The 27,096-nt window shown below is 39.3% G+C and overlaps 1 protein-coding gene across 3 annotated transcripts in view; it reads left to right on the top strand.

The window, feature by feature from the left end:
- emid1 (EMI domain containing 1) overlaps positions 1 to 26,804 on the top strand; it is a 204,634-nt gene extending 177,830 nt beyond the window's left edge. Inside the window, exons 10-16 of one of the 3 annotated variants that reach the window (XM_061986344.1) lie at positions 5,440 to 5,517; positions 10,971 to 11,023; positions 11,101 to 11,163; positions 11,237 to 11,281; positions 15,402 to 15,446; positions 19,971 to 20,061; positions 25,841 to 26,804. In XM_061986344.1, coding sequence (XP_061842328.1) covers positions 5,440 to 5,517; positions 10,971 to 11,023; positions 11,101 to 11,163; positions 11,237 to 11,281; positions 15,402 to 15,446; positions 19,971 to 20,061; positions 25,841 to 25,974 — 509 coding nt within the window. In that variant the 3' untranslated portion in view covers positions 25,975 to 26,804. Of the gene's footprint in view, positions 1 to 5,439; positions 5,518 to 10,970; positions 11,024 to 11,100; positions 11,164 to 11,236; positions 11,282 to 15,401; positions 15,447 to 15,575; positions 18,242 to 19,689; positions 19,775 to 19,970; positions 20,062 to 25,840 lie in introns of those variants that run through there. The other 2 variants (XM_061986345.1, XM_061986346.1) reach the window with 2 other exon arrangements.
- Positions 26,805 to 27,096: the final 292 nt, after the last annotated feature.

The raw sequence follows: 27,096 nt of genomic DNA, 5'->3' as shown, positions 1-27,096 counted from the left end.
TGGGTTTTAATAGATCAAGCCCATATATATAATACATTAATAACTGGATGATGCTAGGTGTATTATAGTATGGTCATCAATATATTTATCATATTTCACTGGGCTTGTCACGGCCTGGCATTGGTGTTGTTGATTTGGACCGCAGGATGCAGAGACTGCAGGCGAAGTGCAGATAAAAGCCCTTTTATTTGGGAAAACACAACAAAAAAAGAGTGCAGCAGGGAAGTCCTGGGCAGTGCAGGGCTGGCATAAGAAGCATCCGGATTGCCAATAAGGGACAGGTGAGGGAGCCACCGCTCAGACCAAAGAAGTGGTGGAGGCAAACAGGAAGTGCAAACAAAAATAGGAGTGTTGGACGAAAAATAATGCAGAAAGTAAGGAAACATGTAACTGTCAGAGATCATGACAATAACCTGCATTTACTAAGATGCACTTTGCCATCTCTTCTACATTGGCACCAAAAATGTAGAAAATGAAGCCAAAGAAAAGAGAACACACTTAGTTCATCCTTCAAATCTCATGACATTTTCTTGTCGTGATGGTTTGAATTTTGATTTAACTCCAAATTGTACCACTTTTGGCTTCAACAATGAAATGTAACATAATTGTCCCCCCGTCCCTGTGGGTTTTAATTTGACCATCAATCTGATGAGATACCTTCATTTTATGGACATGGAACTCTTCCAAATCTGTGTTAGACCACATTTTCATGTGATGAGGGGGGCTCAAGTGGAACGGAGTAGACCAACAGTGACCTCATGTCCTGACACAATCAGTCTGCTGTCAACCTAACACCAAATCCTCACAATGTGTGCCACTTTGTGCACCATGTGCATGTTCTACTTTGGCGTCCTCGCACAGAAACAGACTTTAAACGCTACTTGCTGGGCCCGGCCCCTTTTGTAAACAACCTGTCATCTACTTAGATGGACTAAATTACCTCATGGTTGCAATCATACTTATTTAGACAACATGTCTTTTATAGTTTGACTTCAGTTTAGCGGTTCATTCAGAAGTCCATAGAGATAATTGGTCATTAACCATTGCTTCAAACACTATCACTGTGACAGATGTATGGCCATATTTTAAAAACAACTGTATAATTCAAGATTATATTGAAGCCGAACCTTTTCCCCAATTATGCAATGTCTAAAAAACCACTATTTTTTTCTATATTTTTTGCCCATTTATTATGTTTTGTTCACTTTTTCAATTAATGCCGAAGTGGCCTAGCAGTTTGGAATTGGCTTCACTGTGGTAGGAAAACTTTTCTTTACCTTTTCATGTGAACTTTGGAACATCATCTGAAATACAAACACAAGACTATTAAACATATTGAATTGAACTGTAGTTGTCAATATAATCTTTGTTTTGGTTTATTTGTGATTATTTCGAGTAAATACACAGGTTTACACAACCTGTAAAATAATAATAATTTATTAGTTCTTAATATCTAGCTATAAACGTACGTGCACTGCATTTTTATCAATTGTGTCTCTCATGCATGCACACACTCCCATAGCCAAATATACTTCTGGTTGCCAAGAGTAATACAGTAAACCATCATTTATCGCTGTTAATTGGTTCCAGACCTGGCCGTGGTTTAAAAAAACAGATTAAAAAAATACGTGAAACAAGAATAATTGATTCTAAATTTAATATTTACATAGCTACAACATAAAAACAGTTTACGTCTTTCTAAATATGTTTTTTACATCAAAAAAAGCCCTCGAGATATGAAATAACACCCACATAGTCACCTTTATGAGCAGCTCACGAGGCTGCAGTCAGCCCTATAGCCCCTAGCATATTAAAGGCCACAATGAGGCCACAAAAAAATTTTGTTTAGGGCCACTTGGTCCATGTTTACCTCCCAGTCAAGTAAAATGGAATCAAAGGGGATGAAGTGGAAGACATGACACAGCCTTGACATGCTGTGATGAGAACCTGTCCACCTCTGATGTCACTCAACAGCTTCCAGATGTAGACTGCTCATGCCTCAGCTTGTTATATTTGTTGATTCTCTGTTTAAAAAAAAAAAAAAAAAAAGTAAAGCAACAACTTTGTCAGCGTGAGCTTCCTGTGTAGGCGTGAAGGTTGGCACGATGATCCCCGAGACTGGGAGCCATTTCTTTCACATCAAAGTAACAGCAGGGAGGACGGGAGGGTGGTTCTGTGCTGACCTTTCTTGGGAAAACACCGGTTTATTTGGCCAGCACGTCTGCACTTGAAGGTTGAACCTCACCCCCGACCCCTGTGGACCACTGATGCTTGAGACTTGCATCCAGAACGCTGTTCATTTGGAGTTGAAGTAGTTGAAAAATCAAATTTTTATGTCAGTGCTGCAGATGCCAGCGAGGAAATTAAGAGCGGATGTGAAAAGAAACAAAGTGACAACTCGCTTGGTTTGGACATCGGACTCAATTGGATATGAGCCATGATTTTTCAGCTGCATGATGTTTCCTCTCATCACCCTCCTTCTCTCTTTACCGCCTCAAGTCAAATGGTTCAACTGGATGTGTGTGTCTCATCTCAAAGAACACACACACACACACACACACACACACACACACTCTCACACTTCCTCTCACTCGCACTCTTACTGGCTTCTTGTTCTTTTCTATGGCCCGTTTACACTGCACACCAAATCGGATTTGTTTGCCCTCAAGTGACACAGATATGATTTTTGTGCCAGTCTAAACGCTCCAAAGTACTTCAAATCAGATCTTTTGACATCAGATTCAGGTCCTGAACCCGATTGGAATCTGATCTTTTCAAATGTGACTTCAATCTATAAACGCAATACGACCCGAATGTGACTGGTTTGGGTGAGAAAAGTCTTTTTTTGATGTCCGAATTTTCGGTGCCTCACTCGTCAATAGTGTGCAAATAACAGGCTATATGTAATATATGAATATATATTTTGATTCCGAAGATTTAGCGATTGTTGAAGGACCGGAATTGACGCTGTGGCGTATTTGCTAACATGTGACATGAAAAATAAAGCTCCCATAGATCTACGCCGATGTCCGTGCCTCCTCTACTTAACAGCCATAAAAAGATTAGAACGCTCCCAAATGTATTACACAAAATACACCCATTCATACATCATACAAACCTACTCAGTGGCCTTGTGGTTAGAGTGTCCGACCTGAGATCGGTAGGTTGTGAGTTCAAACCCCGGCCGAGTCATACCAAAGACTATAAAAATGGGACCCATTACCTCCCTGCTTGGCAGTCAGCATCAAGGGTTGGAATTGGGGGTTAAATCACCAAAATGATTCCCGGGCGCGGCACTGCTGCTGCCCACTGCTCCCCTCACCTCCCAGGGGGTGGAACAAGGGGATGGGTCCAATGCAGAGGACAAACTTCACCACACCTAGTGTGTGTGTGACAATCATTGGTACTTTAACTTTAACTTAACTTAATTACTTTCATGGGCTTCACGGTGGCAGAGGGGTTAGTGCATCTGCCTCACAATACGAAGGTCCTGAGTAGTCTTGGGTTCAATCCCGGGCTCGGGATCTTTCTGTGTGGAGTTTGCATGTCCTCCACGTGACTGCGTGGGTTCCCTCCGGGTACTCCGGCTTCCTCCCACCTCCAAAGACATGCACCTGGGGATAAGTTGATTGGCAACACTAAATTGGCCCTAGTGTGTGGATGTGAGTGTGAATGTTGTCTGTCTATCTGTGTTGGCCCTGCGATGAGATGGCGACTTGTCCAGGGTGTACCCCGCCTTCCGCCCGGTTGTAGCTGAGATAGGCTCCAGCGCCCCCCGCGACCCCAAAGGGAATAAGCGGTAGAAAATGGATGGATGGATGGATTACTTTCATTTATTTTCACGTAAAAAAAACCCCACTAATTTTTAAGGTGTGGTGACCATACCTATGGTGGCGACTTTTGTTTTATTTTGTAGTATTAGCGACTTCCTTGTTCATTTACGAAATCTGGTCAACTATCTCTCGTTTTTACTTTATCAAACTGAGCATGCAAGTGATGTCGAGGCTACATTGGGGCCACATTGGCTCCTGTGCGTGTTTAAAATGAAGTTTGATAACAGCTGATAACATTTAATGATCAGCATATATTATGCATATTAATGAAGACAGAGACGCAAAGTGGATTGCATGCCTTATAATGCCTACTTAACAGACACAATCCACTATGTACACGCTTAGTAGATCAGCATTGTGTGCTATTAAGTTTGCACGTGTTTCAGTACATGCAAACCTTTATTAAGTCAGGCCCTTAGAGTGGTACTGGCTTACACGGCGTCATGGGTTCTACAAATTGTGAGTTCAAATATTTAATTTCTTTATTTTGTCACGTTTAATTTGTTTTTACAATTATTTACATTTTGACAGTACCACGTAGAGATACTGTATGTTTTAATGGCTGCTGCAGGTTTTTTTATTTTTATATGCGCCAGAAAATTGCCCGTTTTGTACACTACTGAGGTGATTCAATGATTAGTAGAGCGCATGTGTGTTTCTGTACAGTATTTGTCCAGCCGTGGTCATGTGGTGATATAAATTATGGTATTTTGAGAGGTATTTATTAAAGGCGGACTAAGTAGGACATCATTGAAGGCCTAGGTGTGTGTGTGTGTGTGTGTGTGTGAATGGGTGAATGTGGAAATAGTGTCAAAGCGCTTTGAGTTCCTTAAAAAAAGGTAGAAAAGCGCTATACAAGTACAACCCATTTACCATTTAGGTGTGAAAGGCACGGCCCGCCACTGATTTTTTGAGCAGCCTTAACTGCTGGAACATCCTCATGAAAAGCATATCATATACGGTATTTATTTATTATACATAGTGTATTCGCATAGTGGTGATATTATTATTTATTACTCATTTTACTTTTGTTACTGTATGTAAAATCTGCCCCGCAACCACATAAATTCCCCATTGTGGGATAAATAACGTCTATCCAATCCCATCCTAAATTATAAAATGCCTCAGTCATTGTTGCCCATCCAAAAGATGCCAACCCAACTTCCATATATTCTATAAATACTGGCTTTGCTTAATGCCATATTTAAAAAAATATTAAACTGGCTTCATCCATCAAACATTATTCACACATTTAAAAATTACTATTGAAAGAAATGAATTCATGGACGCTGGAGTTTTTAGTGACACAGCGACCTCGTGTGGTTTAAATATGTATTACATTAGTATTGAATAATTTGTCAAGTGATACACACTCTTGGCAAAAAAGGGTCTCAGATTTTGTGTTTCACTAATTTTGCTGCTTCAGCATGATTCATTAGTATTTTTTCATGTTTCTATAAAGTCAATGATAATCAAAATTTAAAGACTTCTATAGGGAAATAGATTTAAAAAATCTAGCAAACACCTACCAAATTATCATCTCCTGAAATTATTTGAAATCTATTTAATTAATGCCTTACTTCATTTTCTTTCATTTTATTTTCAGATCGGGGAAAAGAGCTACTCTTCACCAACACGTTCCATGATTCTCGACCAGGACCTCAGGGTCCCCCCGGGCCGAAAGGTGGGTGCCGATACTGTATTTGCATAGTTGGAGTTGAACTGCACAGTTACTCTTTAAAATACATGATCAAGCGACATACTTTAAGTATCTAGTACAGTGGTTCTTCACCTGTGTTCGATCGAACCCTAGGGGTTCGGCGGAAGTCAAAACACACCCGACTCATCGTGTAAATAAAAACTTCTCCCTATTGGCATGTTACGGATACTACAACAGCAGAAGTCAGACTGATTTGCAGGTGTGTAATTTGTTGTGAGTTTATGCACTGTGTTGGTTTTGTTCTTTGAACAAGGTGATGTTCATGCACGGTTCATTTTGTGCACCAGTAAAAAAACATGGTAACACATTAGTATGGGGAATATATTCACCATTAATTAGTTGCTTATTAACATGCAAATTAGTAACGTATTGGCTCTTGACTAATCATTATTAAGTACTTATTAATGCCTTATTCGGCATGGCCTTATTATAACCCTAACCCTCTAACCCTGGCCCTAACCCTCTAACCCTAACCCTAACCAAACAACTCTAAATTAAGTCTTTGTTACTTAGAATATGTTCCCCTAGTGTCCAAAAAACTCTAAATTAAGTCTTTGTTACTTAGAATACGTTCCCCATACTAAAGTGTTACCAAAAACATATAACTTTGTCTTGAATTTGAAAAATATATATATATATTTTTCACTAAAGAAGGTTTCGGTGAATGCGCATATGAAACTGGTGGGGTTCGGTACCTCCAACAAGGTTAAGAACCACTGATAGAGTACTAGCCAATGATATTTTTCATTCATTTCAAACCTTATGTATTGTGTTCCATATCACTCGATCAGTGATTCTCAAACGATGCTACGTGTACCACAAATGGGACGCGGGCTCCATCTAGTGGTACACCAAAGAATCACTTGATTCAAGTACAGTGTTTTATTTTCCTATTTTCAAACACAGTGTTATTTTTCAAACTGTGTATAATGTTACAGTGACCAAAATATTGAATATATTTGTTCCATAAAACTTCTATGTCAGTGGTTCTTAACCTGGGTTCGATCGAACCCTAGGGGTTCGGTGAGTCGGGCTCAGGGGTTCGGTGGAGGTCGAAACACACCCGACTCATCGTGTAAATAAAAACTTCTCCCTATCGGCGTATTACGGATACGGCAACAGCAGAAGTCAGACTGATTTGCAGGTGTGTAATTTGTTGTGAGTTTATGCACTGTGTTGGTTTTGTTCTTTGAACAAGGTGATGTTCATGCACGGTTCATTTTGTGCAACAGTAAAAAACATGGTAACACTTTAGTATGGGGAACATATTCACCATTAATTAGTTGCTTATTAACATGCAAATTAGTAACATATTGGCTCTTAACTAGTCATTATGAAGTACTTATTAATGCCTTATTTGGCATGGCCTTATTATAACGGGGGCGGTACCACTGGATTGGCAGACCGGGGTGGTGGTTCCTCTCTTTAAGAAGGGGAACCGGAGGGTGTGCTCTAACTATCGTGGGATCGCACTCCTCAGCCTTCCCGGTAAGGTCTATCCAGGTGTACTGGAGAGGAGGCTACGCCGGATAGTCGAACCTCGGATTCAGGAGGAACAGTGTGGTTTTCGTCCTGGTCGTGGAACTGTGGACCAGCTCTATACTCTCGGCAGGGTCCTTGAGGGTGCATGGGAGTTTGCCCAACCAGTCTACATGTGTTTTGTGGACTTGGAGAAGGCATTCGACCGTGTCCCTCGGGAAGTCCTGTGGGGAGTGCTCAGAGAGTATGGGGTATCGGACTGTCTGATTGTGGCAGTCCGCTCCCTGTATGATCAGTGCCAGAGCTTGGTCCGCATTGCCGGTAGTAAGTCGGACACGTTTCCAGTGAGGGTTGGACTCCGCCAAGGCTGCCCTTTGTCACCGATTCTGTTCATAACTTATGAACAGAATTTCTAGGCGCAGTCAAGGCGTTGAGGGGATCTGGTTTGGTGGCTGCAGGATTAGGTCTCTGCTTTTTGCAGATGATGTGGTCCTGATGGCTTCATCTGGCCAGGATCTTCAGCTCTCACTGGATCGGTTCGCAGCTGAGTGTGAAGCGACTGGGATGAGAATCAGCACCTCCAAGTCCGAGTCCATGGTTCTCGCCCGGAAAAGGGTGGAGTGCCATCTCCGGGTTGGGGAGGAGATCTTTCCCCAAGTGGAGGAGTTCAAGTACCTCGGAGTCTTGTTCACGAGTGAGGGAAGAGTGGATCGTGAGATCGACAGGCGGATCGGTGCGGCGTCTTCAGTAATGCGGACGCTGTATCGATTCGTTGTCGTGAAGAAGGAGCTGAGTCGGAAGGCAAAGCTCTCAATTTACCGGTCGATCTACGTTCCCATCCTCACCTCTGGTCATGAGCTTTGGGTTATGACCGAAAGGACAAGATCACGGGTACAAGCGGCCGAAATGAGTTTCCTCCGCCGGGTGGCGGGGCTCTCCCTTAGAGATAGGGTGAGAAGCTCTGCCATCCGGGTGGAGCTCAAAGTAAAGCCGCTGCTCCTCCACATCGAGAGGAGCCAGATGAGGTGGTTCGGGCATCTGGTCAGGATGCCACCCGAACGCCTCCCTAGGGAGGTGTTTAGGGCACGTCCGACCGGTAGGAGGCCACGGGGAAGACCCAGGACACGTTGGAAAGACTATGTCTCCCGGCTGGCCTGGGAACGCCTCGGGGTCCCACAGGAAGAGCTGGACAAAGTGGCTGGGGAGAGGGAAGTCTGGGCTTCCCTGCTTAGGCTACTGCCCCCGGGACCCGACCTCGGATAAGCGGAAGAAGATGGATGGATGGACTTATTATAACCCTAACCCTCTAACCCTGGCCCTAACCCTCTAACCCTAACCATAACCAAATAACTCTAAATTAAGTCTTTGTTACTTAGAATATGTTCCCCATACTAAAGTGTTACCAAAAACATATAACTTTGCCTTGAATTTGAAAAAAAACATTTTATTTTTTACTAAAGAAGGGTTCGGTGAATGCGCATATGAAACTGGTGGGGTTCGGTACCTCCAACAAGGTTAAGAACCACTGTTCTATGTTTTTAATGAATAGTCAGGCCTACTTTTCCACTGTATTTTAATGGTGGTATATGGTGGAAAAAAGTTTGACAACCACTGTATTAGATCATTTGAGTGTAAAGTCACCAGATATATTATTAGATACACCTGTTATGAATGCCGCTCGGTGTGGCTGTGTGAGAGTATGTTGGTACATTTCACTCCTAAACGCCTTAAAAGTCCCAAGCTGACATCACAGGCTTTTAGCTCTTTGTCTCGCGCTCTCGACTTTAAATCTGTGGATCATAGTTCAATCCCCGGGTATTGTGAAGGGCACGGATCCTTAGTAAAGTTTAAGAAAGTAGGCAGATATTAACAGGAAATTAATAAGTAGATTAATAAGAGTCTAGGGAGAGGATAATATAACAACAACAGTTGGTGTGTCAGCATTGTCACAGTCCGTACACAATAATTAGAAGGATGGCAGCGGTACCGATATCAAGGGTAGTAGTATCAGCATATGATCGACACGACAGTGAGTGATTAGGTCTATTTCTATTGTTGTTTTTGTTCATGTATATAAACTCAGGTAATAATTCCCTGGACACAATAATAGATAGTAGTTTTTGCTTTTGTTTTGTTCAGTTACTGTGTACTACTAACTTTATGTTGCTCAAACAATTGCATGTAATAAAAGAAAAATAAGGAATCGGTTTAAATATAGTGTTGATACTGTTACACTGTCAAAAGCACTCAGCATAAATAAATTGAAACATCTACAGTTAATACATGTGATCGGTATCGGCCGATTTCACCCATGGGTGATCTGAATCGGCAGCATTAAAACGGAACTTCCCTGTCTCTAACACATAAACTACAATATATGTGTAAACATTGTCTTTTTACGAGGTTTTCAAAAATAAACTCAAACTTTTGCGAAAGTTTACTCATGTGGAAAGAAAAGATAGATAGATAGATAGATAGATAGATAGATAGATAGATAGATAGATAGGTGTACAGAATTGAGATCGAATTTAAAAAGTAAAAAGTACCGTATTTTTCGGAGTACAAGTCGCTCCGGAGTATAAGTCGCACCGGCCGAAAATGAATAATAAAGAAGGAAAAAAACATATATACCGTATTTTTCGGAGTATAAGTCACACCGGAGTATAAGTTGCACCTGCCGAAAATGCATAATAAAGAAGGAAAAAAACATATAAGTCGCACTGGAGTATGAGTCGCAATTTTTGGGGAAATGTATTTGATAAAACCCAACACCAAGAATAGACATTTGAAAGGCAATTTAAAATAAATAAAGAATAGTGAACAACAGGCTGAATAAGTGTACGTTATATGAAGCATAAATAACCAACTGAGAACGTGTCTGGTATGTTAACGCAACATATTATGGTAAGAGTCATTCAAATAACTATAACATATAGAACATGCTATACGTTTACCAAACAATCTGTCACTCCTAATCGCTAAATCCCATGAAATCTTATACGTCTCGTCTCTTACGTGAATGAGCTAAATAATATGATTTGATATTTCACGGTAATGTGTTAATAATTTCACACATAAGTCGCTCCTGAGTATAAGTCGCACCCCCGTCCAAACTATGAAAAAAACTGCGAGTTATAGTCCGAAAAATACGGTAAATAATGGGGGTATAAATGGAAATAAAATAGAAAATATTACAATAAGAATAAAAATAAAAGGCAACAATAACAATATCAATATAACAGTAAAAAATAAGAATATAACAAGAGAAACTAGTAGTGACCATGTTATGAAAAAGTATTGCACTGTTATTGTTTTGATGCATAACCTTTATATTTAAGTTCAAAGGATTGATATATATCTACCTTTTTAAAAATTAGCCTTGTGAGAAATTAAAATTACATTTTTGACCCTGGAATTGAGAATCTTTGGGAAAAGAAATCTTCCGAATTCAAACAAGGGCAAACTCTAACAATAATACATAGCTTTGATTGACACTTTTAAAACATCCATCCATCCATTTTCTACCGCTTGTCCCTTTCGGGGTCGCGTAGGGTGCTGGAGCCTATCTCAGCTGCATTTGGGCGGAAGGTGGGGTACCCCCTGGACAAGTCGCCACCTCATCGCATTGAACTATATTTTATTGTTAATGTAGTTTGCAGTGATGTACGACTACAACGCATCACAAAAAAACAAAAAATAAACGACAAAATATTAGAACAAGTAAGATGAAGTGCTGTTCTACACAGTGTCATGAGTACAACCACAGTAATAAACATAAATCAAGCATACTCAAAGCATTGTTGTCTTTGTAAAGGCAGATGATCTCATTAGATTGCATAAGTGTACCTAATGAAGTGTCCGGTGAGAGACAGAATGAAAGCTCTCCAGTGTTAAACACAAGCAACACTAACATGAACATGTCTGCCTACTGTGTACAGGTCCCCCAGGCCCAAAAGGCCCGCTAGGACTTCCTGGCCCACCAGGACACAACGTGAGAATGCTCACATGTCAATTTAGAAACAAGTTGTTTGTGGACCAAGTTTGTCATTTGACTTTGTTCTTTGACAGGGTAAAGCCGGTACCCCTGGAACATCAGGTCCTGTGGGACCAAAGGGAGAGCGTGGAGAGAGAGTGAGTACACGTGAGCAGGTTTTGTGTTTGATCATTCCTTAAGATTAAGCAAAAGCGTACTCTTTGATTTCAGGGGCCTTCAGGTTACCAAGGAGAAAGGGGCTTTAGAGGAGAGCCGGTAAGCTCATTCTCTTTTTCTAACATAATCAGCGTTCCCAGATGGGAAAGGACAGAATTTTCTTCAGCCTAAAGCACCCATAGAGTCCGGATGACCGAAATTTCACGAAGTAGCTCTTTTTATATATTTTTTGCTTCAAAAATGAATCTGGCAGTTATTTCTCATAATATCAATTAGTTTTTGAGTAATGGGTAGATAACCGATTGATTGATTGATTGATTGATTGATTGAGACTTTTATTAGTAGATTACACAGTACAGTACATATTCCGTACAATTGACCACTAAATGGTAACACCCGAATAAGTTTTTCAACTTGTTTAAGTCGGCGTCCACTTAAATTGATTCATGATACAGATATATACTATCATATATACTATCAACTAACTGTATTCTGTCGTCAGGCTCGATATGTCGCCCCCTCTTGGTGTGACGTCATTTACTGAACTGGAGCTCATTTCCCCGCATAAACGGTGTGGATAAACTGATATAAAAATATTATTTTGATCAATTAATTGTATCTTTTTGTCGCCCTGGTCCACGATATTTCAAAACTGATATAATCAACATTATGAGCAAACAATGTAGTTTCACATTCTCTTTCAGCAATTCCTTAAGTGTCTTGAGGAAAACATCAGTAGAAGAGGACACAAAATAAAATACTAAAGGCTTACCATCTTTTTCTCTTCTTTTTTCTCCTGATTTTTCGGGATCGCAATTGGTTTTAGTCTTGTATATTTTTTCCATCGTAACCAAAACCTTTCTTCAAAGTAAGAATCATAAAAATGATGGCGGTAAATTAAACTCCTCTTGCTTGGTCCGCGCCATTTTGCGCTAGTCAATTTGACAGGAGGACAGCAAGCTATGTGATGCGAGAGGATAATTCCAGCCTTTATGGTTAGTGTCCGCCCTGAGATCGTAGGTTGTGAGTTCAAACCCAGGCCGAGTCATACCAAAGACTATAAAAATGGGATCCATTACCTCCCTGCTTGGCCCTCGACATCAGGGGTTGGAATTGGGAGTTAAATCACCAAAATGATTCCCGAGCGCGGCCACCGCTGGTGCTCACTGCTCCCCTCACTTCCCAGGAAGTGGAACAAGGGGATGGGTCAAATGCAGAGGTTAATTTCACCACACCTAGTGTGTGTGTGACTATCAGTGGTACTTTAACTTTACTTTACTCGTTGTTGTGACCCTGATCACACGCATACCATGTTTATGCCGATCATGTATGGTATTGTTTATGAAGCAGTTTCACTTTTAACACTTGTGCAACCATAGGGCCCAAAACTGACTTTACGTCATGTGTTCATTGTGTGGTATGATTGTTTAGTTTAAAAGTTAGCAGTCTGAAATATAACCAAAGAGTTATAATATAGAGTGTTCGTAACCACGGCGTTAGTAATTATTGCTAGTGAGAGCAGCACCGCACTAAAATGAACGTGATGTAGCAACATCGCACTGTGACACAGCAGACAACAACACTTACACAATAGGAATAATGAACAACAAATCAATGATTGAAGTGACAAACTTACAATCCAAACAATACACCGTTTGTTGACAAGAAGATATAACAGCCATCGAAGCACATTCCATCTCTTTATTAACCTGAGGTAACATAATCCGGTGAAAAGATGCATATGAGCTGGCATCAGAGCCGACAAACTGCCACTGCTAACTGCTGAAGCTAACAAACGCAGCTCCGTTGAAACCCTCGATGCGTCACTAGGCAACAGGCCCCGCCTTTTAAAAGCACACACACGCAAACTGTGCTCTCATATTAAACTGCGTATGCCAGATGTTTTAAGGTGTTTTTTTAAGTAGCGTTTCCCTTGTAATAAATTACATTCATTAAAGAGTAATTCAGTTAGTAATTCTTTTTTGGCAAAGTAACTATAATTAATCACTTTTTAAAAGTAATTTTCAGAAAACTGCTAATATACATAAAAGACTTGTGTGAATTTATTAAACTTAACCAAGTCCTGCCTGCTTTCTCTCTCCTCCAATCTCAGTATGGACTGTAAAAGTAATATATTTTGTCCGCTTGTCTACTGCATCAACATTTCTCTTGTCATGAATGATTGACCTGTTCAAGGCTGTAATTACCCAACCTCAAATATTCTACTCTGTAATTTTTTATTTTTTTTTAATATTGCATACTTTGCATTTTCCCATTATAAAGAAACTGTTATTTCTGACAAAAAGGCCACAAAACATTTTTTTAAATAAAAAAAAAAAAAAACATCAATAGATAGAGTTGAAGTTGTTCAAAGATTTCAAGCGATGAAAGTAAAAGTAGTTGTTCTATTGATTATTTATGACACTTTGATGAGCGGGTCCATTTTTCATCCTACAAGTAAGTTGTTGTTTTTTAATGTTTTTTTTTTTATTGAACAATGTACATACAAACATATATTCATAAAAACCAAGGCACTTTCAACAAATCTCAACAACTTCAAACATCTATCAGGTGGAGCAAATACTGTCTTTTGCAAAACATGTAAAGGAAAGAATATTAAAGCAAATGCAAATATTATATAAAAATAATAACAATAAATAATAATACAAAAATAGGCTAATCTGAATGACTTTAAATTTCTGCAATAATGAAATCGATTTAAGAGCTTTTGTATTTATAATCATTTTTGGTCATTTTAAACCAATTAAACCAATATGTAGATTTTATTTTCATAAATCGACATTTATGTAGAAAATCTTTTTGCTTGCAGCATAACAATGTTAACAAACATGATCCTACAAGTAAGTGTGTACTGTCAATCTGAAGGGAAGTTAAAAACAACAACAACAAAAACGCTGCCACTGCCAGGCTGTAAAGAGGCACATACGCCACATCAGGCAGTGTGCAAGATGGATTTACTAACAACCATGTACTGAAAGGTTCAAATTATCCTACATAATTAGATTTTTGGAATCATTGATCGCACAGAAGGTAAAATTATCGTACTGTCTGGGCCTAATGAATCATATTTTTTGGAATTGCCCCAAAAATTCCCTTCCCCTATACCAGTGTTTTTCAACCACTGTGCCGCGGCACACTAGTGTGCCGTGGGAGATGATCTAATTTCACCTATTTGGGTTACAAATATTTTTTGCAAACCAGTAATTATAGTCTGCAAACTATGTGTTGTTGAGTGTCTGTACTGTCTAGAGCTCGGCAGAGTAACCTTGTAATACTCTTCCATATCAGTAGGTGGCAGCAAGTAGCTAATTGCTTTGTAGATGTTGGGAACATGGTTTGTCGTGATCACAAATGTGTGCAGGTAAAAAGGTATCTAATAAACAAAATAAAACAAAAGGTGAGTGCCACTAAGAAAAGGCATTGAAGCTTAGGGAAGGCTATGCAAAAACGAAACTAAATTTAAACTGGTTGCAAAGTAAACAAAAACAGAATGCTGGACGACAGCAAAGACTTACAGCGTGTGTAGCAGACAGCGTCCACAAAGTACATCCAAACATGACATGACAATCAACAATGTCCGCGCAAAGAAGGATAGCGAGAACTTAAATAGTCTTGATTGCTAAAACAAAGCAGGTGCGGGGAATAGCGTTCAAGGAAGACATGAAACTGCTACAGGAAAATACCAACAAAACAGGAAAAGCCAAAATAGGAGCGCAAGACAATAACTAAAACACTACACACAGGAAGACACCAAAAAACTCCAAATAAGTCACGGCATTATGTGACAGGTCATGACACTACACCTACTTTGAGACAAGAGCTATAGTGATGCATGGTTGGTTATGGTTTAAAGTCATTTCCTACACTTGCGAGAACAACTTTTTACTGTCAATATCGGCTATGGAGTTTAATTTTTTAATGTTTACCGCTGGTGGTGTGCCTCCGCATTTTTTCAATGAAAAAAATGTGCCTCGGCTCATAAAGGTTGAAAAACACTGCCCTATACAAAGTCCTTTATTATCGTATGTCTGGCAACGCTGACCATAATACCACAATTACATTCCTGCCTGTGCATCACACGCAGTTGTACTATCTCCCAACAGTTGTACTATCTCCCAATAGTTGTACTATCTTCCAACAGTTGTACTATCTCCCAATAGTTGTACTATCTTCCAACAGTTGTACTATCTCCCAACAGGGTGCACCGGGTCCCAAAGGAGAGCCTGGAGAGAAAGGCTTACCGGTGAGGAAATAGTCAAATTGGTGGTAGTGGTGAGACCCAAAAAAAGAATTATTTTAAGATTCCTTTGATTGTGTTTTCCTCTGTTTGTCTAATCCTTCCCTTTCTTTGACCTCTTTTTCATTTTACAAGAGCAATCTAAATGTAAGATATTATCATTTTTGTTATCATCAGTTCTGTGTTTTCTTGTCCTCTCATGTCTTCTCACCTACCATGTGTGTTTTTTTTGTACAGCTGGTCAACCGTAATGAGTTTGTGTGTGAAAGCCTTCAGTCTCAATGTGTTGTTGTGTTGTCGGTCCTCGGGGTGTGCTCTGGACTGCTGTCCTCTTGACCCTGACTCCCTCTGCAAGCTATGGCTACCTTTCACGGTCACTTTGGCATATCTGTCAAGATAGCATCAGGACGGTCAGTCCTGTGTAGCAACACGACACTGCAACAAAGGCCCAATCATTGACATGGCTAAATTGATCTTCCTTCTCCTAAGATGAAAAGAGGACAATGAAAGAAAATGCATATATGCCAAATCACTCCATGTACGTGTTGGTGGTGGGTTTAGACGTGTTGTACTCTGACGTGAGTGGAGTGGATACAGCTACCTTCTTTTATCCCATCTTGCAACATTGCATGACATCTCATTTTACATTAATACATAACAAGGCTGCTACATTGGAATAAGGCAATTGAGCCTAATATTCATGTAGTGTTTTTTAAATATTCTCACACTCTTTATTGGCTAACACAATTAAACTGCATACATAAATACATCGCTTGCTTTTTTGCGTTACTAACCAGCAGCCTTTCATTTTTGCATGTCTTTTTGTGGTGGTGAATTGTGGTTGTTTATGTTTTGAAGCAACAACAAACATTTAACCCCCCAACATCTAAGTATACACTCATTGGACACTTTTTAGGTTTTTATAAAAGTTAATAAAAGAGAACAGAGAGGTAATAATTTAACAATATTTATTATTGTGTAGTTATTTTTTTCGATTATTTTAGTCAACCCATTCATCCATTTTTTATATCGCTTGACCTCATTACTATCGCGGGTGAGCTGGAGCCTATCCCAGCTGACACCATCACAAAATACTCATTTTGAATTAATATGTCTGACATTTTCTCATTTGATGACCCGATAAAATACACCCATTCAACAAATAAAAACACTTTGACAGGAGTAATAATTATTTGCAACTAACTGAACAACAGCTGTCACTGCTCTAAAACCATATTAAAAACATGTTGTATTAATATCAAAGTTAACATGTGTGATTAATCATAAAAAATATTGCATTACTCATGTATTAACGCAGATTGGCTAGATTGCACACAAAAAAAGATTTAGCGCCGTCATCTGAAACTGTCAGTGAGCTTGGGGCCCAACTTTTCCACTACAGAGGGGCCCACTCAAATATTAACGGAGAATTAGTAATCTTACTCTTGATTTTAATCGTATTTAATAATTATATCTATCTTACTTTCAGTTAAACATGTAAACAACATTTTCGAATGATATGAAACCATGTGTTATTCACAAAGATTATTATTTATTTACCACATAAACCTTAGGCTCAAGTCAGGCTGATTATAAGTACTAACCAAATATACTGCAACAGAAGGGACTCATAAATAACTGATGAAAAATAATTTGACATACAATTATGTTGCGCTAAAATAAATAAAGAAATAATAATAATATATGTTACGTATATGTTACGTAAGTGCAAATACAGCTTCACCACTTTAGTCATAATTTTTGCGCTTAAGAAACTTCTCTGTTTGTTTCAGATTGTCATTATTGCCACAAGTGGTGGAAAAGTGTATTACATGTGAGTTCCGCTGGCCTATACGGACCCCAGCTGAGAAACAGATATTTTTTGGCGGCCCAACAATGGTCCAGAAACACTGGCCTAAACAACTGTAAATGCAGACATGAGTGCACTCAGTTATGTTTATGGGTGTGTTTAGTGCATTGGTGTACATCAGTACCTTGTTATTTGCAATTGTATTGCAGAATTGATTAAAATGTGAACTTCATAATATAACATTAACAAGTTTTGATTCAACTCAAAATGCTGGGGTCCGTTTTATAGTTAAATTGAATTATGCAATCAAGTAATCAAAAAAACATTTAAAATTTGATTTTTTTATTTTGTATTATTATTGTTCTTTTTATTTATTCATTTAATTCTTATTTATATTTGTGTCTAAATTAAAGGGGAACTGCACTTTTTTTGGAATTTTGCCTATGAGACAAAAACACGCGTCTTTTTGGAGATTTTAAAGATGATATAAATGTTTGAAAGATATGGCTAGCAGGAGTCTTCAAAGCCCTCTAAAACAAGTTAAAAACCCTCCATCAACGTTTTATATACACACTGCAAGTCTATATATAATGTAGTAACAGACACGTTCATAACAATATGTAATATGTACAATATTTACCATAATTTGGTCATTTTAATCATTGTTGGAACTAATTATTCGCTGCATTTATTTCCGTTTTCCATAGCAGCGCACGTCTGACTTTTGGCAACAACCCCTTCCAGATACAAACACGCGCGTGTTCTAATCATGCCAAATTTGTTTTTTTCACGGCTACATACATTTTATATTATTATATTTATTTTATCTAAATAATTAATTCAATAACGTGGGTTTTTTCTACAAAAAAAGTGCAGACAAATTCAATTTAATTGGCCATATAAATAATTTATCTTTCACCCAGGGGTCCCTAAACTACGGCCCGCGGGCCGGATCCGGCCTGCCAGCATCCAAAATCCGGCCTGCGGGAAGTCCCAAGTAAATCTATATATTTTTTTTTTTTAATTATTTTTGTGTATGTATATATATATATATATATATATATATATATATATATATATATATATATACAGTATGTATGTATGTATATGTATATATATATATATATATATATAGTATGTATGTATATATATATATATATATATATATATATATATATATATAGTATGTATGTATGTATATATATATATATATATATATGTATGTATGTATGGATACAATATATATATAAATATGTATCTATATATTATTTTTGTAAATCTGTCCTTTCTAATCCAATTTTTACCGCTTGTAACTCTCGGTGTCTCTCCCAGCCGCTCAGGCACATCATATTGTCTAAAAATGCATTTTACCTTCGACAACGTGACATCATCGTGCTCAGAATAAATATATTTGTATATATATATATATATATATATATATATAGATATATATTTATATATATATATACAGCCCGGCCCCCGGCCAAATTTTTTTAGCTCAATGCGGCCCCCGAGTCAAAAAGTTTGGAGACCCCTGATATAACCTGTCATTACTAATTTAAATATGACTATATAAATATGCCAAGTTTTCTTTTACCTAAGAGTGTAAAGTAGAGCTGAGTTTATACACATACAATTATTATCAGTGGATAATACGAATCATAATGATAACACTATTATCATCATGAGTATATTATTGTTAGTGCATTTCCTGGAAGCTAAGTCTCTCCTTGTTTTTTTTTTAAACTAGTGACACCTGTTTCTAACTTTCGTCAAGGGTCTTTGAACACACCACAGTTCTGGGCAGTGAGATGCAAAAGTGGAACTTGTACATAACTTTCTCCTATGCTGCCACAGATGTTTATTTTATTTTTGTCTTAGGCGTTCTTAATTTAATTCAAGAAAGCTTATTATTGAACTTTTACGACAACATTAATTGTATATTAACAATTATGACATTTTTTAAATAACTTGCATATTATTTTCAAACATAAACATCCCCAGTTTGATGCCCCTGCTTAATATTTGACTTAAAAAGGTGTCCATTGAGCATATACAGCCCTCTCTCTGTCAGGTGGTGATTTTATGTCCACAATTGTATGAAATTGTGCTGAAAATCGTATCCTGGCAAGAACCCAGAATGCATAGGGCATGATTAAACCTAGATCCTGGAAAGGTGTCATGTGATGTGCATGCTGCTGTTGTTGTTGTCCAGCCATGGCATGGCACAGACTGGCGTCATTCTGTGTAGCAGCATGGCCCGAGAATGAGGGAGATAGAGAAAAAACATAGGAAGCAGACCAATGTGTGCTGGGCAGATGTGTGGACTGTTTTAACCTTCTAACTGCTGAATTGTGTGGAGAGAAAAATGACCAGCATCTTGGCGAGCAGTTCTTCAACTTTCGCTCCTCACCTTGACGGCTGTATCTATCTTCACAGGGGGACGGGATACATCAGATCAGAGAGGCGCTGAAGATCTTAGCTGAGAGGGTTTTAATCCTCGAGACTATGATCGGTATTCATGGTGAGTAGGAGGCCTGAGGCAGGTTCAGTTTAAGGCAGGGGTTAAGGTAATGGGGCTCAAACTCCCGCTGCCTCGCCACCTACCGGGTCAGGGAGTGGGATCAGTCACGAGCAGCCCCCCAGGACTCTCAGGCTGGTGTTTCCACACACCCGCCCCTCACACAGTGCCCCCCCCCCCTGTCACCGCTCTCTGATAGGACTTTAGCTTGCAGATGTTCCGCGACTTGCAGGCGGATCTCGAGCTTCTGGCTCGTAGGGTGACGCTGCTGGAGGCTATCATCTGGCCAGGTAACGCTGAGACATCCTCACCCACAGCCCCCGCTGGCCCTCAGATACACACCATTAATAACACTTTGAAAAAGCCAATCTAGAAACGAGCTGCTGAATGTTGATGTAGTGACTGTTATGTAGATATTTTGTAGGAATGTATACCTTTCCAATCAAGAAAATATATTACTTTTTAACTTACGGGGGGGGGGGAAGTGTTGTGTCTGGACAGTGGTGCTACAACAATTGAGTCAGGTACTTTAAAGGGGAATTTTGCCTGTCATTCACAATCTCTATGTGAGACAAGAATGCATATGTCTTTAGTCTTTTTTGTGCATTCTAACTAGCGAAAAACCGCTAGCAAGAGGTGGCTAACAATTTACGTAATGGAGAATCGATCTATTCCGCCTATAAATTATGTACAGTACATGCCAAAAGTTTGGACACACCTTCTCATTCAATGGGTTTTCTTTATTTTCATGACTATTTACATTGTAGATTGTCACTGAAGGCATCAAAACTATGAATAAACACATGTGGAGTTGTGTACTTAACAAAAAACAGGTGAAATAACTGAAAACATGTTTTATATTCTAGTTTCTTCAAAATAGACACCCTTTGCTCTGATTACTGCTTTGCACACTCTTGGCATTCTCTCGATGAGCTTCAAGAGGTAGTCCCCTGAAAGGGTTTTCACTTCACAGGTGTCATAGTTTGGATGTCTTCAGTGACAATCTACAATGTAACTAGTCATGAAAATAAAGAAAACGCATGGAAATGAGAAGGTGTGTCCAAACTTTTGGCCTGTACTGTATGTTGTCTGTAAATGTGTGTTTGTTTTGATGGTGCCTGCCTTAGGACAACAGATGAAATTTAGCTATTGTAGCTAATTCTGGCATATTTACTGTGATGCTGTGCTAATATGTTGATCAATATTGTCCTAATCCAGAGGTCTGCAACCCGCGGCTCCGGAGCCGCATGCGGCTCAGCTGCATACTTGCCGACCCTCCCGATTTTCCCGGGAGACTTCCGGATTTCAGTGCCTCTCCCAGATATCTCCCGGGGCAAATATTCTCCGATTTTCACCCAAACAACAATAAGAGCGTGCCGTGATGGCACAGCATTTAACGCCCTCTACAACCTGTACTAACAGCGTGCCAGCCAGCCACATGTTGTGTGCAGCTTCTGCTTGCACACGTAAGTGACAGCAAGGCATTCTTGGTCAACAGCCATACAGGTTACACTGACGGTGGTAACAATTTTAACGCTGTTACAAATATGCGCCACACTGTGAACCCTCACCAAACAAGAATGACAAACACATTTCGGGAGAACATCCGCTCCATAACACAACATAAACACAACAGAACAAATACCCAGGATCCCATGTGGCCCTAACTCTTCCGGGCTACATTATACACCCCCGCGACCACCAAACACCCCCCCCCCCCAACACTGCCCCCTCCCACACATCAAGCAACCCCCCCCCCCCTCCTCGGTTGAGGTGGGCGGGGTTTGGTGGTAGCGGGGGTGTATAATGTAGCCCGGAAGAGTTAGGGCTGCATGGGATTCTGGGTATTTGTTCTGTGTTACGGTGCAGATGTTATCTACTCAGTGGCCTAGTGGTTAGAGTGTCCGTCTTGAGATCGGTAGGTTGGGAGTTCAAATCCCGGCCGAGTCATACCAAAGACTATAAAAATGGGACCCATTACCTCCCTGCTTGGCACTCAGCATCAAGGGTTGGAATTGGGGGTTAAATCACCAAAAATGATTCCCGGGCGCAGCCACCGCTGCTGCCCACTGCTCCCCTCACCTCCCAGGGGGTGATCAAGGGTGATGGGTCAAATGCAGAGAATAATTTCGCCACACCTAGTGTGTGTGTGACAATCATTGGTACTTTAACTTTAACTTATCCCGAAATGTGTTTGTCATTCTCGTTTGGTGTGGGTTCACAGTGTGGCGCATATTTCTAAGAGTCTTAAAGTTGTTTTATACGGCCACCGTCAGTGTAACCTGTGTGGCTGTTGACCAAGTATGCCTTGCTGTCACTGTTGTGTGCAAGCAGAAGCTGCATAAAACATGGCTGCACTGGCACGCTGTTTGTACAGGTTGTAGAGGGCGTTAAATGCTGTGTCATCACGGCACGCTCTTATTATTGTTGTTTGGGTGAAAGTCAGCAGACATTCGAGAGAATAGTTGCCCTGAAATTCGGGAGTCTCCCGGAAAAATCGGGAGGGTTGGCAAGTATGACGCTGTCAAGCGGCATTCATATAAAACTCGCGGGCCGCACTAACATTACATTTTCATATTAAGGTGCGGGCCGCGTGTCTGAGACCCCTGGTTTATACATAACACAAAGCAAAAAATAACTTTGTATGCAGTGGTATTTCATTTTAAATTTCAAAAGAGTTTTGTGGCTCCCATTGTTTTCTTTAATTTGTGAAACTGGTCAAAATGGCTCTGAGTGGTAAAGGTTGCCGACCCCTGTCCTAAAATCAAATAGTTATTCCATTTAATTCATTTCAATAAAGCCCTCTAAAAACATCCAAAACATCCATCATCTTTGTATATACATGGCATAAATATAGGTGTATTGTAGTAACAGGCACATTCATAATAACGTGTAATAATTTACGTATTTTGCTCATTTCAAGCATTATTTTTGGGCAACAGCAACTACTACTAATCATGGCAGACTTCATGAGCGATAACAACAACCACTTTGGAACAAATGATGATCCATTGTCTTATCTTTTTGAGCCTGAATTTATAGAGGATGAGCTCCAGGTTTTACAAGCTTGATGATAAGCAGATTTAGCTCATTTGAAACACTAAGCATCGTGTCGCAGTCTTGCTGAGTGTTAAACAAGAAATACAAACTACAAACACAATAAAACAATCAGTTGTACAATGTCCGCTCTCATTGGGATGGTTGTATCTTTCAGCACATAACTTGTCTTCCCCATTTATATGATGAATTCATCATACTCCTCAACCGTCAGGTAGAAAATGCTCGGGGAAAACGAAGGTCTTGTCCTGTCCTGTCTTCCTCGCAACGTCTTGAGTTCGAAGTTGAATTTTACAGTTGACCAACTTCTCCGTTTATGGCAACAACCTTCTACTACATAAGTGTGAGGAAGGATTTATAACCTAGCACAAACTTTTACCAACTCAGAGGCGATGCAGCAGCTTTGTATGTCATAGCAGCAGTAGCTACGTTACCAAGGCGCCTTGTTACTAAAATAGTTCCTCGGCGTGCAAATAGAGTTCTGTTGGCGTTTTTTAGAGGGCTTTATAGGCGGAATAGATGACTCCCATTCTACATTCTTAGCTGTTTTTTCGTTGTTTTTTTTACAATATAGACTGCACAAAAAAGAGAAACACATATGTGTTCTTGTCTCACATTGTGAAAAATAGGAAAATGATAGGATAAATTCCAAAGAAATCCCCCAAATTTCTGACGATATTTTACGCCAGCTCTGGTGCAGTTTGGTGGATTTGAAATCTGGTTAACAAAACTGCTACATTGCTAATATAGTTTACAGTGCATCCAGAAAGTATTAGAAGCGCTTCACTTTTCCCACATTTATGTTACAGCCTTATTCCAAGATGGAATAAATAAATTTTTATCCTCAAAATTCTACACACAATACCCCATAATAACAAATGTGAAAACATTTTTTTTGTCATTATGGGGTATTGTGTGTAGAATTTTGGCTGTATAAATTCTACACACAATACCCCATAATAACAAATGTGAAAAAAATGTTTTTGTCATTATGCGGTATTGTGTATAGAATTTTGAGGCAATATTTAATTTATTCCATTTTGGAATAAGGCTGTAACATAAGAAAATGTGGAAAAAGTGAAGCGCTGGGAATCTTTGAGCGCCACACGATTCGATTCTTTTGGGTAACGATTCGATTCAGAATTGATTCTCAATTCAAAATCAATACTTTTTTAATAACATTGGGTGCCACTTCTATGATTAACTACCTTCCTCCATAAAATAGATAACAGCTTTGATAAATGTATATATTACTTAAAAGAAAACTAGTTTTGTTTAATAAAATTCTACCCAAACATTTAATAAAGTCAAATACAAATAAGGCAAGAGAAGTTTCCAACACTAATCTTTTCTAAAGTAAATGTGTCCAGCAGATATGGGCATCTACATCAACAATATGATTTGCCTGAGTGGCTGCAAAAGTCAAATAAAAAATAAATAAACATGTCACAAATGTTTTTGTTTTTTGAAAAATCGTTTTGTTTTAATAAGAATTGTTATAAGTAAGAATCATGGTTCATTCGAAAATCGATTTTTTTTTTTTTTGACACACCTATTGTGTATACTGTAAGTATAATGGGCCTGCAGTCCACATTCTGAATACCCAGATCAGATTGCATTGTCACAGCAAATTGGATTTGACCAATACAATTCTAACATACACATAAAGTGCGGCCAGGAGACAAGCTATGAAATGAAGATAAATAAATACAATTTACCAAAATAGATTTTGAGTTGAAAATGTAGGTCAGAGCTTCAGATAGTGTTTAGTATCCACTCTGCATCCATTGCACTGGTCACCCGGGGTGTTGAGTTTTTTTCTTGCTTGGATTTGGGATCAGGGGCCGTATTTATCAAGCGTCCTAGAATTACTTCCAAGAAGTCTGCTAAGAGTTGACTTATGAGTAAAGAAATTCTTCGCTGAAAGCTGCACTTAAAAGTTAGTTATCAAGCGTCTTACTCACACTTTCAGCGAAGTGTAGGACTGAATCTTAAGTGTCACACTCAGAGCTGAATTACGACATTACTATGTGCCGTAAACGGAATTTTAGGTGACGTCATTTCTGTGTCCATAGAAATGACCAATCACGGAAGGGAATCCCTTGTCTAAGAATAAAGAAATATCTTAGAAATATTTAAGTGGACAATGGGAGTGTATATTTTGACAATAAACTACAAAATAATACAAAACAAACAAACAATATTGGCAATGAATCAAAAATAAATGTTTCCTTTTCTTTCCAATTCATTTTCCCAGTGGCGAGATATCGAAGCATTGTGGTGACCTTTAGTTCTGCTGTGAAAGCTCAGCTGCGTGATGTTGCTGATGAGATAACGCCCCTTATTATTAAATCTGTGACAAAAATAATACCCGCTCTGTCTAAACGATACCGTTTGATCAGCTGCTCGTCATCAAACAAAGCCAGGACATCCTTCCGCTCCCTGAACGTTCGCGCACGTCTCTCTCGCCTCAGTGCCATCCCCCGCTGGCAACTCCTAACCACTTAGGACACCTCTGAAGGTCTCTTAAATATCATGGAGAGTAGGAGTGATTCTTAGACTTAAGAAAGTTGATAAATAGCTTTTATTCTTAAGTTTGAGAGTAGGACTAAATTTCGCAAATTCTCAGGACTTAAGTGTAAAATGGCACTCTAAGACGCTTGATAAATACGGCCCCTGATCTGAGGATGTTGTTGTGGTTTGTGAATCCCTTTTTGATTTTGGCTGTATAAATAAACTTGATTGATAGGCCTGCAGACAAGGCCTTACTGGCCCACTACTAGTTTAAATACAAGTGTTAGGTTAGTACTGGACATGAGTTTTGTTGTAGCCCCACTTGCCAAACATGCACACTTCACAGCAGCAGGGAGATTTGGTAGAGCTGCTTGAATGTACAACAATCGGTGTTGAATCAATTTAAAAAGCTTGTGAGATTAGGACGACAGCTTGCACGTGGGCATGCACAGTGCTGGGCAGGGAGGCCCTGTTCCAACTGCTGTCTTTCTTCAACAGAACCTGATCTAGGCTCTGGGGATGGACCATTTGGCACAGCCTCCCCTAGTTTCTACAGAGATAAGCGAGCAGGTGCGCTCCCATACCGACTTGCTTCTCCTCTGTCCTCCGACACCAAGGTTGGAGGGAAGTAGCCCTCCGATCACCCTGAGGACCGCAGGCTGGGTTGGCTTCCCTCTCTATTAGTCGCATCAACACTCGATGGCCCTGCTGGGCGGGGGGGGCTTTACTGTCAGATTTAGGTTGGGGGACACCTCAGGGAAACTCCAGTAGTTTGACTCCCCCCGTCACCATAACCACTCCCATTCTTCACCCACGAAGGTCTGAATCACCTGTGGTGCTCCTAAGGCCTCACGTCTGGGCAAAAAGGGTCATTTAGACTAATCAATCTGTGGACATGAAAGACTTCAGCTTGTATTCTTTGTTTCAGTGTAACCGCAATGCCACAAGATGTCATTATTTAAGTATATTGAGCATGTACAATGTGCAACGACACGAAAAACACCTCCAGTATTAATTTTTGTGATACGTCTCTTAAATGGTTCAGCTCAGTGTTTCTTAGCGCACTCAAAAAGAGGAAGTCATCACTATTTTCAGATATGTGTTGTTCAATGAAAATGCACACCGAACAAGTAATTCAATATACTACAAGTTGTTGCATATCAACTGTGTATTTTATTTTTTCCTGGAAAAAACTTAACACACACTCAGAGGAAATAGGAAAACTGGAACCACTGTTATGTTTGTACTGTCCTGATAACAAAGACGTGTTCCTTTTTTTTATGCTATATCAAACATATTGTGTCAGTATTTAAATTTTTCAATGGTAGTTTATTTTGTATGCTGTCGTGTAACCATTTCATACTTTGATGATTATTTTTCCTGTAAATGTGTTAGTGTCAAGATAATCCTGTCTCGATGATCGCTGTAATAAAAATGATGTCCTCTGTTGTTTTTAAACAAATGCCACTTCATTTTGGATCCCGACACAATCATATATCAACACAATCAATCGTAGAAATCCTTAGACATTGACTTTGAAATAGAGAGTTATAGTAAGTGATTCATTGCGAGACAGTCAAGAGTTATGTAGATTGTGTGGAACTGATTATAAAATAAGCCCAAAAAGTAAGGAAATTGATGTTTGGTTGATTATGTCTTTGTTGTAACAATGCTTCTTGGCAATAAATGTTATACCATTAAAAAGCCTCCTTATTACCCTTTTAAGTGCTGCCACATTTGTGGGATGAGCATCA

The sequence above is a fragment of the Nerophis lumbriciformis genome, linkage group LG12 (assembly GCF_033978685.3).
Source record: "Nerophis lumbriciformis linkage group LG12, RoL_Nlum_v2.1, whole genome shotgun sequence".
NCBI lineage: Eukaryota > Metazoa > Chordata > Actinopteri > Syngnathiformes > Syngnathidae > Nerophis > Nerophis lumbriciformis.
This window is presented reverse-complemented; position numbering and strand designations above follow the sequence as displayed.